The 19263-nt window shown below is 38.0% G+C and overlaps 1 protein-coding gene across 6 annotated transcripts in view; it reads left to right on the top strand.

The window, feature by feature from the left end:
• Nucleotides 1–19263, top strand: part of LOC133665254 (zinc finger protein Helios-like) — an 85351-nt gene that overhangs the window by 42462 nt on the left and 23626 nt on the right. For 5 of the 6 annotated variants that reach the window (XM_062070504.1, XM_062070505.1, XM_062070502.1 and 2 more), the window contains one exon: nt 15114–15203. In XM_062070504.1, coding sequence (XP_061926488.1) covers nt 15114–15203 — 90 coding nt within the window. Of the gene's footprint in view, nt 1–15113; nt 15204–16858; nt 16997–19263 lie in introns of those variants that run through there. The other variant, XM_062070506.1, reaches the window with a different exon arrangement.

The following is a 19263-nucleotide window of genomic DNA, read 5'->3' as shown; positions in this document are numbered from 1 at the left end:
AAGATTCGTAGATGAGGAACGTTACAGTGAAGGACTTGAGAGGCAGTGATGGACGTATCTTTTTTCGCTCTGACCGTAACTTAGGTACAAGCTGGCTCATTGGATTCCACACTCTCCTTTTTCTATTGTGGATCACAGATTTGTATTTTAAACCACCTCAGATACTATATCCTCTTGAAAATGAGAGTCGAGAACACGAAATGGACATTCACAGTGACTGAACATGTAAATACACGATTACTAATATTCAGCTTTTCGAAGCTAAAAAATAGAAGCTAACCTAGCTACGTAGCCAACGTGATAGCATAGCAGTCTCAAATGCAGATAGAAACTCAATTTAAAAAAAACCTGACTGGATGGATAGACAGAAGATCAAAAATACTATTAAACCATGTACATGTAACTACACGGTTAAAAATTCTCAGCCTGGTAAGGCTTAACTATGCTGTTGCTAACGACGCTAGGGCTAATTTAGCAACTGGGCAACCGGACCTCACAGAACTATTTACTCTCTCCTTTTTCTAATGTGGTTCAAGAATTTGTATTTTAAACCACCTCGGATACTATATCCTCTTGAAAATGAGAGTCGAGCACGCGAAATGGACATTTAAAGTGACTTTTATCTCCAAGACAATACATCGGTGACACACTTAGCTACTGAGCTAACGTGCTAGCATCGTTCTCAAATGAAGATAGAAACAAAAGAAATAAACCCCTGACTGGAAGGATAGACAGAAGACCAACAATACTATTAAACCATGTACATGTAACTACACGGTTAAAAATTCTCAGCCTGGTAAGGCTTAAAAATGCTGTTGCTAACGACGCTAAGGCTAATTTAGCAACTTAGCAACCGGACCTCACAGAACTATGATAAAACAATAGCGCTCCACCTACGCCAGCCAGCCCTCATCTTCCCATCAACAGCCGTGCTCACCTGCATTCCAGCGATCAACAGCGCGACGAAGGACTTCATCCGTGGGTTTGGCGGCAAGCATCGGCTAGGCGTAGTAAGTAGTCCTTGTTGTGTTGCTGTAAGTATTGTACTTAGCCGCTAAGACACCGATCGATCCCACCTACAACGTTGTTCTTTGCAGCCTCCATTGTTCATTAAACAAATTGCAAAAGATTCACCAACACAGATGTCCAGAATACTGTGGAATTTTGTCGAAGAAAACAAGAGGCTTTTCTATCGGGTCCGATGGGGTCCAACCACTTCCGTTGCTTTTGTGACGTCACGCGCATAAATCATATCCAAAGGAGTTTTTCAACCGGAAGTGTGGCGGGAATTTTAAAATTGCACTTTATAAGTTAACCCGGCCATATTGGCATGTGTTGCAATGTTAAGATTTCATCATTGATATATAAACTATCAGACTGCGTGGTTGGTAGTAGTGGCTTTCAGTAGGCCTTTAAAGAGCCATGAACTGAAAGATACACTTTTTAATCAAGATAGAATTAAGAAATTAATTTAACTCTTTTATGGAATAATCAATCAATCAATCAATGTTTATTTATATAGCCCTAAATCACAAGTGTCTCAAAGGGCTGTACAAGCCACAACGACATCCTCGGTACAGAGCCCACATACGGGCAAGGAAAACTCACCCCAATGTGAATGACTATGAGAAACCTTGGAGAGGACCGCATATGTGGGTAACCCCCCCCCCCCTCCTCTAGGGGAGACCGAAAGCAATGGATGTCGAGTGGGTCTGACATAATATTGTGAAAGTCCAGTCCACAGTGGATCCAACACATCAGCGAAAGTCCAGTCCATAGTGGGGCCAGCAGGAACCATCCCGAGCGGAGACGGGTCAGCAGCGTAGAGATGTCCCCAACCGATGCACAGGCTAGCGGTCCACCCCGGGTCCCGACTCTGGACAACCAGCACTTCATCCGTGGCCACCGGACCTGTGCAACTCCCCCTCCATAAGGGAGAGGGAAGCAGAGGAGAAAAGAAAAGAAAAGAAAAGGCAGATCAACTGGTCTAAAAAGGGAGTCTATTTAAAGGCTAGAGTATACAAATGAGTTTTAAGATGGGACTTAAATGCTTCTACTGAGGTAGCATCTCTAACTTTTACCGGGAGGGCATTCCATAGTATTGGAGCCCGAATAGAAAACGCTCTATAGCCCGCAGACTTTTTTTGGGCTCTGGGAATCACTAATAAGCCGGAGTTCTTTGAACGCAGATTTCTTGTCGGGACATATGGTACAATACAATCGGCAAGATAGGCAGGAGCTTGACCGTGTAGTATTTTATACGTAAGTAGTTCAACCTTAAAGTCGCATCTTAGGTGCACAGGAAGCCAGTGCAGGTGAGCCAGTATAGGCGTAATATGATCAAACTTTCTTGTTTTTGTCAAAAGTCTAGCAGCCTCATTTTGTACCATTTGTAATCTTTTAATGCTAGACATAGGGAGACCCGAAAATAATACGTTACAGTAATCGAGACGAGATGTAACGAACGCATGGATAATGATCTCAGTGTCGCTTGTGGACAAAATGGAACGAATTTTAGCGATATTACGGAGATGAAAGAAGGCCGTTTTAGTAACACTCTTAATGTGTGACTCAAACGAGAGAGTTGGGTCGAAGATAATACCCAGATTCTTTACTGAGTCGCCTTGTGTAATTGTTTGGTTGTCAAATGTTAAGGTGGTATTATTAAATAGATGTCGGTGTTGAGCAGGACCGATAATCAGCATTTTCGTTTTCTTAGCGTTGAGTTGCAAAAAGTTAGCGGACATCCATTGTTTAATTTCATTAAGACACGCCTCCAGCTGACTACAATCCGGCGTGTTGGTCAGCTTTAGGGGCATGTAGAGTTGGGTGTCATCAGCATAACAGTGAAAGCTAACACCGTATTTGCGTATGATGTCACCTAGCGGCAGCATGTAAATACTAAAGAGTGCAGGGCCAAGAACCGAACCCTGGGGAACTCCGCACGTTACCTTAACATAGTCCGAGGTCACATTGTTATGGGAGACACACTGCATCCCGTCAGTAAGATAAGAGTTAAACCAAGACAAGGCTAAATCTGACATCCCAATACGCGTTTTGATACGCTCTAATAAAATATTATGATCAACAGTATCGAAAGCGGCGCTAAGATCAAGAAGCAGCAACATAGATGACGCATCAGAATCCATCGTTAGCAATAGATCATTAGTCATTTTTGCGAGGGCTGTCTCCGTAGAGTGATTTGCCCTGAAACCGGATTGAAAAGGTTCACAGAGATTGTTAGTCACTAAGTGTTCATTTAGCTGCTGTGCAACAATTTTTTCGAGGATTTTCGAGATAAACGGAAGGTGGACACCGGCCGGTAGTTTACCAAGAGATCAGGATCGAGGTTAGGTCTTTTGAGTAGAGGATGAATAACCGCTTTTTTGAATGCTAGGGGAACAGTGCCAGAGCAAAGTGATACGTTTATAATATTTAACACTGATGGACCTAATAATACAAAAAGCTCCTTAATAAGTTTCCCAGGAATTGGGTCAAGTAAACATGTTGTTTTTTTTTGTCCCATTTACACATTTTAACAATTCCTCCAATGTTATTTCATCAAAGAGAGAGAAACTATTTTGGAGGGCAGTGTCTGTCGTGTATACAGTCGTGTCTGTGTTAATAGAACCCAGTTGTAGCTGAGATGCATTGTCTTTAATCTCTTTTCTAATGACTTCAATTTTCTTATTAAAGAAATTCATAAAGTCATCTGCTGAGTGGGTGGAGCTACTGGGAGGAGTCCCTTGTTGGGTTAGCGATGCTACTGTACTAAACAAAAATTTAGGATCATGTTAATAATAAAATTAACATCATACTAGAAATGCAAATGATGCATGTGTTCGGAATGGATGATCGACTTAAACATTTTAGATGAAAGAGACACATCATGGAATGATATTTGGAAAAAAGCCATAAGCCCTTTAGAAGTATTAAAGATAAGCTGAGTCAATTTAAGATCTTGAATAGATTGTATTTTACATCTTCTCAGCTGTTTAAAATTGGTCATGATCCGTGGTCCGGCTCATGTTTAGTTTGGTTTAGTTCTGTTAGTTTTGGACTTCCTTAGTTCCTGGTTGCACTTCCTTGTTTGTTTTTTTACCATGATTACTCATTATTTTCACCTGCCGCTGGTTTTCTGGACACGCACCTGTTGCTAATCAGAGACTTCTATTTAAGCCTGTCTTTTCCGGTCAGTCGGTGTGGCTTCATTGTTTTGCTTCATGCAACCTGTCAGCGTAAAGTTTTGTGAGTATTACTGGCTTCAAGTCCATGTTAAGTTTAGCTTCTTTGTTTCCTGCGCTAAGTTTTAGCCTTAGCTTCCGCATGCGATCGGCACGCATCCGTGTTGCTAGTCTTGTGTTTTTGGATGATTTATGATCAATCAATCATTCCTACCTTCACGTCTTGGTCCGGAGCCGTCAGTGTGCATTGGGAGAACAACCGCGCAGCAAGCGTAAACCCCCATGTGACAGAAATTAAGCCATCCCGAATGACCGGAAAAGACAGGCTTAAATAGAAGTCTCTGATTAGCAACAAGTGCGTGTCCGGAAAACCAGCGGCAGGTGAAAATAATGAGTAACCATGGTGACAAAACAAACAAGGAAGTGCAACCAGGAACTAAGAAAGTCCAAAACTAACAGAACATAACTACGCTAAACAAGATCCGGACCACGGATCATGACATGTAGTAGATAGCAAGTTATGTATGAACTCTTGTTCATTCACTGTGGGAATGTCAGAGAATAAAAGACTTATGGTTGAAAACAACAAAAGAAGCAATATAAACATCCCAATGACACGGCAAACTTGTATTCTTGGTGATCTGCATCAATTTAGTAACGTGTCATCAGAGAGTAAAAATGCATTTCTTTCAATATGCATCATAACAAAAAGGGTAATATTACAAAAATGGATATATGTTGATAGTCCAACTCATACTGACTGGTACACACAAAGCTATGGAAATGATATCAGTAGAAAAAACTGCATTTAGTTGAGATAATAATGAGTCATATATTGGGATATGGGATCCATTATTTAAATTTGTTTTAACTATTAAATGAACCAAAAATATGACTTATTTGATCTTTGTGGAAAATATTGGACACAACGTGTTGTCAAGCATATGAGATGTGATGCAAGTGTAAGCCACTGTGACACTGTTGTTCATTTTTTTTAATGGTTTTATTTTAATTTCTTTTAAATGGCTGTGATGATAATGTAAATGAGGGGTTTCTAATCACTGCTAGTTTGGAATTTTTATCAATATTGATAATGTTGTTGATAATATTAATTTTTGTTTGACTGCTTTTGGATTGTTTTGTGTCATATTTGTGTGTCCTCTCAATTGCTCTGTTTATTGCTATTCTGAATGTTGCTGGGTCGGGTTTGGTTTCGGAATTTGATTTGCATTATTATGGTATTGTTGTGTATTGTTTTGTTAGATTGATTAATTAAAAACATTTCTTTTTGTTTTTTGAAAATATATAAATAAAATGGAATGTATTGAAAAAAATAGGGTTAGCTCTATTCTGCCTATAAAGCGTTTAAAAAAATCAATCAGGGTTTTATATACACATTGTAAGTATATATGTAATGTAGTAACATTCATAATAACTTGAAATATTTACGTATTTTTGCTCATTTTAAGCATACGACAGCACATTAATTTCACAGACTCATCACAACGTTCACTTTCCCTTCAACAACAACACTACTAATCATGGTAGACTTGATGAGAGATAACAAACATCATAAAATAATCACTTACTGTACAATGTCTGATATCACTGGAATAAAGACTGATGGGATGTTTATATATTCCCGCTTAGATGAAAAAAATCATCATAATCCTCGCAAAGGGTTGTAAAAAAAGGTGGGTGCAAACGAGCGCCTTTCCGTGTCTTTCTCTCCATCTACGGTTCTAAGTTGGATGTCAAAGTTGACCAACTTGTGGGTTTTTGTCCACAACCTTCTACTATCCAGGTGAGAGACATAATTTAAAACCTAGGATTAAAGGCCTACTGAAATGATTTTTTTAAATTTAAACGGGAATAGCAGATCCATTCTATGTGTCATACTTGATTATTTCGCAATATTGCCATATTTTTGCTGAAAGGATTTAGTAGAGAAAATCGACGATAAAGTTCGCAACTTTTGCTCGCTGATAAAAAAAGCCTTGCCTGTACCGGAAGTAGCGTGACGTCACAGGAGGTAATATTCCTCACAATTTGCATTTGTTTACAATGGAGCGAGAGAGATTTGGAGCGACAAAGCGACGATTACCCCATTAATTTGAGCGAGGATGAAAGATTCGTGGATGAGGAATGTTAGAGTGAAGAACTAGAGGACGTATCTTTTTTCGCTCTGACCGTAACTTAGGTACAAGCTGGCTCATTGGATTCCACACTCTCTCCTCTTTTTATTGTGGATCACGGATTTGTATTTCAAACCACCTCAGATACTATATCCTCTTGAAAATGAGAGTCGAGCACGCGAGATGGACATTCAAAGTGACTTTTATCTCTACGACAATACATCGGTGACACACTTAGCTACTGAGCTAACGTGATAGCATCGTTCTCAAATGCAGATAGAAACAAAATACATAAATCCCTGACTGGAAGGATAGACAGAAGACCAACAATACTATTAAACCATGTACATGTAACTACATGGTTAATAATTCTCAGCCTGGTAAAGCTTAACAATGCTGTTGCTAACGACGCTAAGGCTAATTTAGCAACTTAGCAACCGGACCTCACAGAGCTATAATAAAAACATTAGCGCTCCACCTACGCCAGCCAACCCTCATCTGCCCATTCATCAGCCCTCATCTGCCCATCAACAGCCGTGCTCACCTGCGTTCCAGCGATCGACGGCGCGACGAAGGACTTCATCCGTGGGTTTGGCGGCTAGCATCGGCTAGGCGTCTGCTAAGTCCTTGTCGTGTTGCTACAGCCAGCCGCTAATACACCGATCGATCCCACCTACAACGTTCTTCTTTGCAGCCTCCATTGTTCATTAAACAAATTGCAAAAGATTCACCAACACAGATGTCCAGAATACTGTGGAATTATGAAATGAAAACAGAGCTTTTTGTATAGGATTCTCCGGGCTCCGAATACTTCCCTTGTCCTCGTGACGTCACACGCATACGTCAGCATAATAAAACGTTTTTAACAGGAAGTGTGGCGGGAAATTTAGAATTGCACTTTATAAGTTAACCCGGCCGTATTGGCATGTGTTGCAATGTTAAGATTTCATCATTGATATATAAACTATCAGACTGCGTGGTCGTTAGTAGTGGCTTTCAGTAGGCCTTTAACTTTCACCAACTCAGAAGCGATGTAGCAGCTCAATATGTCAATATAGCAGCATAAGCTAGTTAGCACTCTGTGATCAATGCGTTGTATTGTTATTATACTGTATGTTAGCACGTACAATAACAAGATCGCTAATACTTGTTAATATTCAGGTCACGACATGTAAATGTCGGTTTTTGGATGTTTTTTAGAGGGTTTTATAGGCGCAATAGACGCAATGGCTACCATTAATGAAAAATATTTAAGTAGAAAATGAAATCAATCCAGACATAACATTTTTCTCCCAAATCAGGAATAATTGCCTTTATTACACAAAGGAACAATATAACACCAACATTCAGTCCGACAACAAATTGTCAAGAATTAATTCCAACTGCAGAAGTCTGTATGCAAATTACACCAACTTGAAGTATTTTCTGGAACCATTCAACAAAAGTCATCGCTAACTCTGAAACATGGATAGATGCAAAAAAAACAAATGTGTTTTGAACTGGAAGGATATGAGCTAAATTACATGAACAGAACCAATAAGAATGAAGGAGGAGTACTTGTTTACGCAATGAAGAACATGCAACACAAAGTAGTAAAAGACATATATTGGAATGTGTGATATGTCATGGAAAAAAAACAAGAATGTATTGATCAGTTGTGTTTATAGAGTAGGAACAGATATGATGTGGAAAAGTGGTAGGATTAAATAAGTGTTGTTTCTACCTACTCCTTTTTGGACATGTTGTCAAGAAGATTTAAAATTGTGACGCATCCTTTTGAAACTGTACACATGTTAAAATAAAACCAATCTGAAATATGAATTAGCTCCATTGTTAGCTGACCTTCATTTATTCGTGTCTCTAATATCAATCAATCAATCAATCAATGTTTATTTATATAGCCCTAAATCACAAGTATCTCAAAGGGCTGCACAAGCCACAACGACATCCTTGGTTCAGAGCCAACATCAGGGCAAGGAAAAACTCAATCCAGTGGGATGACAATGAGAAACCTTGGAGAGAACCGACAACACCCCCCCCCCCCCCCCCCTTCCCTCTAGGGGAGACCGGTGCAATGGACGTCGAGTGGGTCTAGCATAAAATTGTGAAAGTCCAGTCCTGGACTCTGGACAGCCAGCACTTCATCCATGGTCACCGGACCTGTGCCCCCCCCCACAAGGGAGAGGGGGGCAGGGCAGAAAAGAAAAGAAACGGCAGATCAACTGGTCTAAAAAGGGGGTCTAAAAGGCCAGAGTATACAAATTAGTTTTAAGATGGGACTTAAATGCTTCTACTGAGCTTGCATCTCTAAATGTTACCGCGAGGGCATTCCATAGTACTGGAGCCCGAATAGAAAACGCCCTTTAGCCCGCAGACTTTTTTTGGGCTCTGGGAATCACTAATAAGCCAGAGTTCTTTGAACGCAGATTTCTTGCCGGGACATACAATACAATGTAGCTAGACCGTGTAGTATTTTATACGTAAGTAGTAAAACCTTAAAGTCACGTCTTAAGTGCACAGGAAGCCAGTGCAGGTGAGCCAGTGTAGGCGTAATATGATCAAACTTTCTTGTTCTTGTCAAAAGTCTAGCAGGCGCATTTTGTACCAACTGTAATCTTTTAATGCTAGACATAGGGAGACCCGAAAATATGTTACAGTAATCGAGAGGAGACGTAACGAACGCATGAATAATGATCTCAACGTTGCTAGTGGACAAAATGGAACGAATTTTAGCGATATTACGGAGATGAAAGAAGGCCGTTGTAGTAACACTCTTGATGTGAGACTCAAATGAGAGAGTGGGTCGAAGATAATACCCAGATTCTTTACCGAGTTGCTTTGTGTAATTGTTTGGTTGTCAAATGTTAAGGTGGTATTATTAAATAGGTGTCGGTGTCTAGCAGGACCGATAATCAGAAATTCTGTTTTGTTGGCGTTGAGTTGCAAAAAGTTAGCGGACATCCATTGTTTAATTTCATTAAGACACGCCTCCACCCCCACCCCCACCCCCCACAGTCTTTACCTTTTTCCCACTTTTCTAAGGGGCGCCGGAAGTTGGCTGACCCCATCAGCGTTCCTGTTCTGTCTCCCTGTAATGTATGTCTGCTCTTGAATGGAATTGTGCTGAAAATCACAATTTCCCCTTCGGGACTAATAAAGAAAATGAATGAACCAACGGATAAATAAGTATCCGTGGCGTTTCTTATGTTCAAGGCCAACAATGGACATTGTCTCAGATCTCTAAGTGTCCACCACAGTCATGGAAAACTTGTCAGGACAAATCTGGGCCAGTCCTGTCTCGGGGACATCATTATTACCAGGGGGTCAGCTCACTCTGGTCACCTGAGAGTTCCTCCAAGCATTGCAACCCGAGCTCAGAACTCAGGATGGATCATGGACAGAATCTCCCTGTGAGCTCCCGTCCTCCGTGGTGACTTTATTCAACTAAGATGTTCCAACAAGTGGAGATAGGGAATGTTGATTGAACGACAGTACGTTTGTTCTTCTCTACACCCAACCTTCATGACGGGTAATCTGTTGGAAAAGCCTTCATTGTGGTAATGATGACTCACACTCTGGTTCCTCAGGGATAGGACAGCCGGTTCAGTCGGGGTGTCCGCCTTCAGCCACTGTTTTGTTTAAGTGACCCTGACGGAGTGGGCTGTAAGGGGATAAGGCATTTGTTTCCTCTCCCTCTGAGTGGACGCGGGCTATCCATAGCCCGAGCTGCTGAGAGGTTGTAACCCGATCAGCGCTTGCTGGACATTCGGATCCCATAGTTGCATAAGACCAGGTCATTTAGTTTCCAGGGCAATTCAGAACTGCCATCCAGTTATAGAGGATGGAGAGAATTGTCTGTTCTCCAGGAAGAAACTTTGTTGAAGGAATTCAATGCATCTTCTCCGCCTTGAACGGCAAGGTTATTTTTCAATTCAGAGTTCTCTCCTCAGATGTCGGCAAGGTCTGCAAGACTCAATGCCTACTTTCTCAGAGACCGCCTTGCTCGACTATATTCTTTCATGGTTCCTTTCACTATTCAGATGTGAAAAATAGGGTTACATTTTACGGTGTATGTTAAAGATTTAATTTCAAAAAACGTATATCTAATATTGTAAAATACATAGATTAAGGACATAGTAGTAGAGGGGTCTCAAACCTTTAGAGCTACTTATTTTGGTAACATTTATTATCATTACTTGACAAACTCAATAAGATTGTTTTGTCAGAATTTGAGCAATATGTTGCTATGATGTTTAGTTTTTTTTATCAGAACTTTAAAAAAAAAATTCTATTGCATCTGTGTGAGATGCACCAGAAAGACATGTGTACTAAAAATATACAGTATACATTATGAACTGAAAACACAAATACTGTCAAATGATTTTCAGTTTGACATATTTTACACAAACACACCTGTTTACATTTGTTAAATTCTCAAATGCTTCATGAAATAATGTGTTCTGTTTCTTATTGTAATATGAATGTTTTAGCTTTTTCTATCTAACCAGATATAGCATGAAACTTTTAATTTGATACCCAACTCATGTTCCTAACATCACTGCTCAGGAAGCTACAGTAACTTTTGTAAGAAAATATGAATATGTCCTTCCACGTTGTTGTACAGTTCACAGGCAAAAAAAAAACGTGCAAAACCAACTTTTCTTACCTGTTGTCACCTGCTGTTGTGTATCTAAAATCTGCATAAATACTTCTAAATCACTAATCCTGGCCTCCATGGCGACAAATAAAGTATGTTTCTTACAAGTATCATCCTTGCAGGACGAGGAATAGCTAAACATGCTTCACTACACACCGTAGGAGGATACAATAGCTAACCGCTAACAGCAAGCTAGCGCTCCTCAATGTAAACAAATGGGTGGATCTGTACAAATATTCACTGTAATGATACCAAATACAAGAGCCGTGTATAGTTGGTACTAAAATTATCTATATTTTTTTATTATCACTGAATCTTGTTTTATTGTTTATAAAGTCATTAAATACATCCCTGGACATAGGAGAACTTTAATTATGACCATGTATCTACTTGGTATTGGATTGATACCCAAATGTTTAGTATCACCAACACTAATGTAAAGTATCGAAGAAGAGAAGAATAAGTGATCATTACATTTGAACAGAAGTGTAGATAGAACATGTTAAAACAGAAAGCATAAATTAACAGTAAATGTTGGCCCTGCGATGAGATGGCGACTTGTCCAGGGTGTACGCTGCCTTCCGCCCGATTGTAGCTGAGATAGGCTCCAGCGCCCCCCCCCCCCCCGCGACCCCCAAAGGGAATAAGCGGTAGAAAATGGATGGATGGATGGATGAACATATAGATCAGTGATCCTCAATAGGTGGACCGCGGTCCATGTCCGGACCCAGCGACGTGTCCGTCCGGACCGAGCAAAGATTATAGTAAAAAAAATAAAATACAATAAAAAAAAAATTTGTATAATTATTATAAAAAAATATAATAATTGTATTTTTCTTTGAGTTATCGCTAGCGCAAGTCAGCGTTCTTTGTTGTTTTTAGTCAAATATCGCCACATTGCGTTTACACTTCTCCGTGTCTCACTCACTCCAAACACGGAGTGAGAGCGAGAGAACGCCACTCTGATTGGCTGCGGAATCAGCCAATCAGAGCATGGGTTGTCATCTCTATCACAACGACGCGCTGCTAGGCTGTTACCACCTGGGTCATACAGCGCTCATGCCACATGCGTGGAACATTCCGCTGCAGGCATATAGTTGTCTCGTATCGCTACTTCGCTAACTGTTCACTCGTCAGTCACTGAATGTGAATCAAATCACAACGGCATGCTCCAAGTTGGCTCAGGCTGGTAAAAGAAAGGTGGACAGGGAAAACCGACGTTTCAAGGAAGAATGGACAGAGCAATATGTTTTCATCCTACCTACTGCAAGTACCAGACCAGGGGTCGGCAACCCAAAATGTTAAAAGAGCCATATTGGACCAAAAATACAAAAACAAATCTGTCTGGAGCCACAAAAAATTAAAAGCCATATTACATACAGATAGTGTGTCATGAGATATAAATTGAATTAAGAGGACTTAAAGGAAACTAAATGAGCTCAAATATACCTACAGATGAGGCATAATGATGCAATATGTACATATAGCTAGCCTAAATAGCATGTTAGCATCGATTAGCTTGCAGTCATGCAGTGACCAAATATGTCTGATTAGCACTCCACACAAGTCAATAACATCAACAAAACTCACCTTTGTGCATTAATGCACAACGTTAAAAGTCTGGTGGACAAAATGAGACAGAAAAAGAAGTGGCATAAAACACGTCCTAGAAAGTCGGAGAAAGTAATACATGTAAACAAAGTATGGTGAGTTCAAGGACCGCCAAAATTAGTAGGACAAAACGGCGCTCGCCAAATACTCGAATCAGTGAAGCATGTTTAATATAAACAGTGTGCTTTATAACAATTAGGGAGGTTTGTGTCATGTTTGTCTTCCTACAGAAACCATATTAAAACCAAAAATATATTTTTTTCCCGTCGTCTTTTTCCATTTTTCATACATTTTTGAAAAAGCTCCAGAGAGCCACTAGGGCGGCGCTAAAGAGAGTATATAAAAACAGTATAAAATGAAGGTGATATAAAAAAGTGATTATTGATGACAAAGTGCAAAGTCAGCATCATGTTTTCTATATACTTTTTCACTTTTATAAAGATTTGATACCTTTATATTTTAATGAGATCTTTTAAAAGGGTTGCCGACCCCTGTACCAGACCAATGTGTCTAATATGCAACAGTACTGTTGCTCTGGTGAAAAGTGAACATCTGAAACGTCACTATCTGAAAGAGCACCGCGAATTTGAAGAGACATTTCCTCATGATTTAGAGCTAAGAAAAAAAGAAATCACGAGGCTGAAAAAGTCATATGAAACATCAAGCAAGATTTTTGTTAAATCTATGACACAACAACAAATAGCAAGAGAGTGCTCACTCAGACTGGCATGGGTTTTGGGTAAACACAAGAAGCCATTCTCTGGTGCAGAAATAATTAAATAATGCTTGACTGAAGTGATGGGTGCCATGTTTGAAGGCAAAGAAAAGGAGGAAATGACAGCTAAAATAAATCAAATCCCACTCTCTGATGCCACAGCTACCAGACGTACCGAAATATTATTTTTTTTAAGTTCTTATTTATTTTTGTTTCAAAGAAAATCTTTCATGTATTTTGTTAGATATTTATTTTATTTTTGTTAATTTTAAGAAAATGTTAAACTACTACCTACATCCTGCTACTATATAAGTTTGACCGATAATAAACGGACCCAGCCTGTTTCAAAATAACATTTGTGGACCTTCAAGATTTGTACTTGAGGACCCCTGATATAGATGAATAATGTTGACAAAATAATAGAATGAGAAAGGACACAATATGTTACTGCATACGTCAGCAGACTAATTAGGAGTCTCTCTGTTTTTACTTACTACTAAAGGACGTGTAGGGGTATGGTATTTTTAATTTTTTTGTCATAAAAAAAATGCAATCATGTGTGCTTACGGACTGTATCCCTGCAGACTGTATTGATCTATATTGGTATATAATGTAGGAACCAGAAATATATATATATATATATATATATATATATATATATATATATATATATATATATATATATATATATATATATATATATATATATATATATATATATATATATATATATGTATATATATATATATATATATATATGTATATATATATATATGTGTATATATATATATATGTGTATATATATATATATATATATATATATATATATATATATATATATATATATATATATATATATATATATATATATATATATATATATATATATATATGTACCAATCAATCCACGGACTGGTACCGGGCCGCGGCCCGGTGGTTGGGGACCACTGATATAAGCCACAGATATATTTATGTTGTGAATTGAGTTATTTACTCAGATATAATTTGCAAATGTTTATACCTTAATTGTTTCCAAACACGGCAATAAAATGGCTGAGCAAACAAAACAGAAGTCATCGTCATGGACCCACTAGCTGCGCAAGCTAGCTCTCCAATCAGCTAATCAGACTCAGTAACTCCAAGGTGACGTTTTGGTGAATTTACTGAGGAATTTGTGAAACTGAAACAATACAAAAAGAATGCCGTTGTAAGTTTATGTTACTAACACAGACACTCGTAAACGTGTTACGATATTAGCTAATGCTAATGACGCTAGCTTTATTACGTTATGATATCCCATACAAATATGCATGGAAACACTCCTACAGACATCACATATGGGACGGTTTAGTAAGTAAGAATTGTTTTAGTAATATTGTAAACCTTACAAATGTTCCTCAGAGTGATGAGTGAAGAATCCGTACGAGTAAAAAGATGATTATGAAGGGGGAACGATACTTGTACTTCCGGTTCAAAGCAAGAAGCACCGTAACCTTTCACCCAGCAACACCTTCTGCGAGTAAATTTGTGCAAAAGATGGCGCCATAGCATAAATAATACCACACGTTTTTAATGTATTTGCGTGTGTTTTATGAAAACTATTTGCCTTATGGCCGCAAAGAAAAATCCATAAATTAGTCACATCGTTTTATAGGCCGAAGCGTGCAAAGCGTAGGAAAAAAGTAGCAGCTTTTAGTCTGGAATTTACTATTCTGTATTAATATGAAAGACATTATCAGACAAAGCAGACCATTAGGTTGTACCTTAATAACCACAATGTAAACATTGTTATATTTATCTTTGTATTTTAGGTAATGGCCAGTGCTCTCCGAGTAAGGAGAAGTCAAGAATGTCTACACAGATCTGCCAAAACGATCCGTATGTTCGGAGTTCGCCCAGTGGTGAGTATTTACTGAATGCAGGTGGTACACATTGCAATAAATGTATGTTATCAAGTAAAACAGTACCCAAATGAGAAGTTGTGCTTGAAACTTGTGTCACAGCGCTAAAAATATTTATTGTGGCGTACCACAGGGATCAATAATGGGACCAACATTGTTCAATCTTTATATGAACGATATTTGTAAAGTAATAAAGGACTTAAATTTAGTATTATTTGTAGACGACACGGCTGCTTTTTGTTCAGGAGAGAAAACACAGAATGTAATACAAATAATAACAGAAGAAAAATTAATACATTAAAGAGCTGGTTTGACCAAAACAGACTATCTTTGAATCTCAATAAAACTAAAATAATGCTATTTGGTAACAGTAACAGGGAACACACATACAAATAGACGGAGTAGACATTGAAAGGGTGAAATAAATCAAATTTCTACGTGTGATAATAGAGGACAAAATGAACTAGAAATCTGAAATAGAAAATATTGGACATAAGGTGGCAAGAAACATTTCAATAATGACTAAAAAAAAATATGTTCTGGACCAAACATCACTTCATATTCTCTACTGCTCGCTAGTGTTACCATATCTGAGTTATTGTGTGGAGGAGGGATGTAAAGATATGAACATTTCATATCACGATTATTGTCACCACAATGATCACAGTTCTCATTACTAACAGTGTATTTTTAAATGTGCTAAAAAGTACTCACAAACACTTATAACCAAGGTTTAATAAAACAAATAAATGCAATAAATAAATAGACACACAATTTATTGTTCTAGCAGAATAAATGTGTTTTATAAAAAAATATTGTTCTGGTTACTTAATAGCGAGATTATTTTTGAGTGTTTAAATTTGTTTATCTTCTTCAGTTTTAATTTGTAAATGTTTAGTGTTTTTTTAATGAAGAAAAAAAAAGTGCATCGGCCGGTTTATGTGACATCATGCAAATTCACTTCCTTTTGCTTCGAGTAGCAATCGATCCCCTTGTCTAAAAGAGCCCATCCTGAAGGTTTCATGTACACACATCTTAATTGCTCAGACAGTAATGTAACTTTTACCTTACTAAAAATGTATCTTATAAATCTCATAATGTGAATTCTTATTTATTTAACTATATTTATTTATTTTATTTAACTATATATTCATGAGAGCAATATTATTTATTTATCAATGTATTTTTGTGTTACAAATTAAGGGACAGAAAGTGAACAGACACATGTAAGAAATTGCTTTGGAACGAAAAAGGGGTAGGATTAATTAAGCTCTGCTTCTTCCTACCCCTTTTTGGACATGTTGTAACAAGAATATGGAAATAGGCGATATATCACATTGTAACTGTATGCATGTTAGAAATAAATCAAAACAATAACCTCAAAACCTAAATAAAATCCTTTTTTCTCAAAAGTTGTACTTGTTACATAAAAAAACGTATGCCGTATTTGACATACTATAGAGTGCATCGTTATATAAACCGCAGCCAATACATTTTAGAAGAAAAATATATTTTTCCATATATTAGCTGTGTAAATAACTCATTTTACAACGTATATCTATATGTTGTAAAATGAGTTACTTACACAGAAATATTTTTTAAACGTTTATTTACATGCCCTAATTGTGTCTGTAACACTGCAGTAAAACGGCTGATCAAGCAAAAAAGAAGTCATCGTCATGGACCCACTAGCTGCGGAAGCTAGCTCGCCAATCAGCTAAACAGACTCAATAACACCACAGTGACGTTTTGGTGAATTCACGAAACTGAAAGAATACAAAAAGAATGCCGTTGTAAGTTAAAAATACTAACACAGACACTTGTAAATGTGATAGCATATTAGCTAATGCTAGCAATGCTAGCTTTTTTATATTACAATAGCTTGTACAAATATGCATGAAAACACTCCTACAGACATCACACATGGGACGGTTTAGTAAATAAGAAATGTTTTAGTTATATTGTAAAACTCACAACCGTTCCTTGGAGTTATGAATGAAGAATCCATACGAGGCAAAACGCTATAGACGAAAAGTAGACAGAACGGCACGTGTACTTCCGGTTGAAAGCTCAGTCTAAACAGAAGGGCAGTGCAGCACCTGTAGTGAGCGAACCCATCCAAAAGATGGCGCCATAGCACAAAAAACACACCTTTTGTTTGCTTGTGTAAAAAAAAAAAATATATATATATATATATATATATATATATATATATATATATATATATATATATATATATATATATATATATATATATATATATATATATATATATATATATATATATATATATATATATATATAGTGTTGCGTTGACCAGCTCTGCTGGTCACTCCCAAATTCTTAAATGGCACAGAAGCTGAAGTTTAAATTCATCACCAGGCAGTAGTTGGTATTTTGTGGTTTATTCTCAAAGCTTTGAAGACAAACGTGAGACCCAATCCAGTAGAGAAGCGTTCCCTCGCCCAGTCTAGATCGATCTCCCAAAACCCCAGAACTCCTGTGTTCTTCCCTCTGTCCCTCGCTCCCACCCCCGTTGTTTAGACTACTTCCTGAGTTATCTCTACTCTCTGCATTCCACTGCTAGAAGGCCGACACCTTACTATGAGAGAGAGAAAGAACCCAAACAATTTTGTGGAATAGCCTTTATTTCTAAGAACAAGAATAGAGTGTCGAGTTTCAGATGAAAGTTCTCTTTTTCTGGCCATTTTGAGCGTTTAATTGACCCCACAAATGTGATGTTACAGAAACTCAATCTGCTCAAAGGAAGGTCAGTTTTGTAGCTCCTGTAACGAGCTACACTGTTTTCAGATGTGTGAACATGATTGCACAAGGGTTTTCTAATCATCAATTAGCCTTCTGAGCCAATGAGAAAACACATTGTACCATTAGAACACTGGCGTGATAGTTGCTGGAAATGGGCCTCTATACACCTATGTAGATATTGCACCAAAAACCAGAAATTTGCAGCTAGAATAGTCATTTACCACATTAGCAATGTATAGAGTGTATTTCTTCAAAGTTAAGACTAGTTTAAAGTTATCTTCATTGAAAAGTACAGTGCTTTTCCTTCAAAAATAAGGACATTTCAATGTGACCCCAAACTTTTCAACGGTAGTGTATGCATATATATACATATATATATGCATATGCATTATATGCATATGCATTATGGTCGTCAGCGAAGAAAAATACATGAATTATCCGCAGCGATAAGCCGCAGGATTGAAGGCGTAGGAAAAAGTCTGAAATGTACGGTACATGGAACCATGTTAATCGTTTGATTAGTTTGAGAAGCAGCAATAAATAGCGCTGTTACATTTGTTAAATAATCCTCAGTTGACCGCTCGAAACAATCCATTCCGTCAGACTGGAGGAGACAGATATAAAGATGCAAGGTCTGCTCCTTGTTGCCAGGATACGGCCGTGAGCGTGAGGCTGGTTCATAAAGTTTTGTCCGAAAGTGAAACTGTACTCTGCAAGCGCCATGAATGTACGAAAGCTTTGTTGAAATATCTAAAGACCTAATTTATTTTGACACGCCAGCATGCTAGCTCAACTCTTCTGTTCGACCTCTGTTCAACTGAGTAAAGCTCCAATAGAAGGATGTTGTGAAATATGAAGAGTTTTTGCTGTTGTAAAATCCCAAAACAGGATGATCTGGACGAGTACGTTTTTCATGTCCATTATCTACTAAGCCCCCTTTGCTTCATCCACGGCATTTCACACCGGAGGCCACAAGTGTTTTACAGACTCTACGCCACGTATAGACCACATTATATAACGTCAGGCATCTGTTTGTCAAAATGTGGGAATAGCAGAATGCTCAAATCAAGGTCACCTGCGTAAGTGGAACAGATGAAGATTGGCATCAAACGCAAGGCAACAGGGTAGTTAGTAGGGGTGCAGAATTTGACATTTTTGTTTCACAGCTGAAACACTTGTACAGCCACATTTTTATTGGAATCAAAATATCTTTTTTTTTTTTAATAATAGTCAAGACTTTTTTAGGCCATCTCCATGCAACCACAAGGAACTTTTCTAACCTGTAACCTATTTT

The sequence above is a fragment of the Entelurus aequoreus genome, linkage group LG14 (genome assembly GCF_033978785.1).
Source record: "Entelurus aequoreus isolate RoL-2023_Sb linkage group LG14, RoL_Eaeq_v1.1, whole genome shotgun sequence".
Lineage (NCBI taxonomy): Eukaryota > Metazoa > Chordata > Actinopteri > Syngnathiformes > Syngnathidae > Entelurus > Entelurus aequoreus.
Note: the sequence above shows the minus strand (reverse complement) of the source record. Positions and strands in the feature narration are given on the sequence as shown.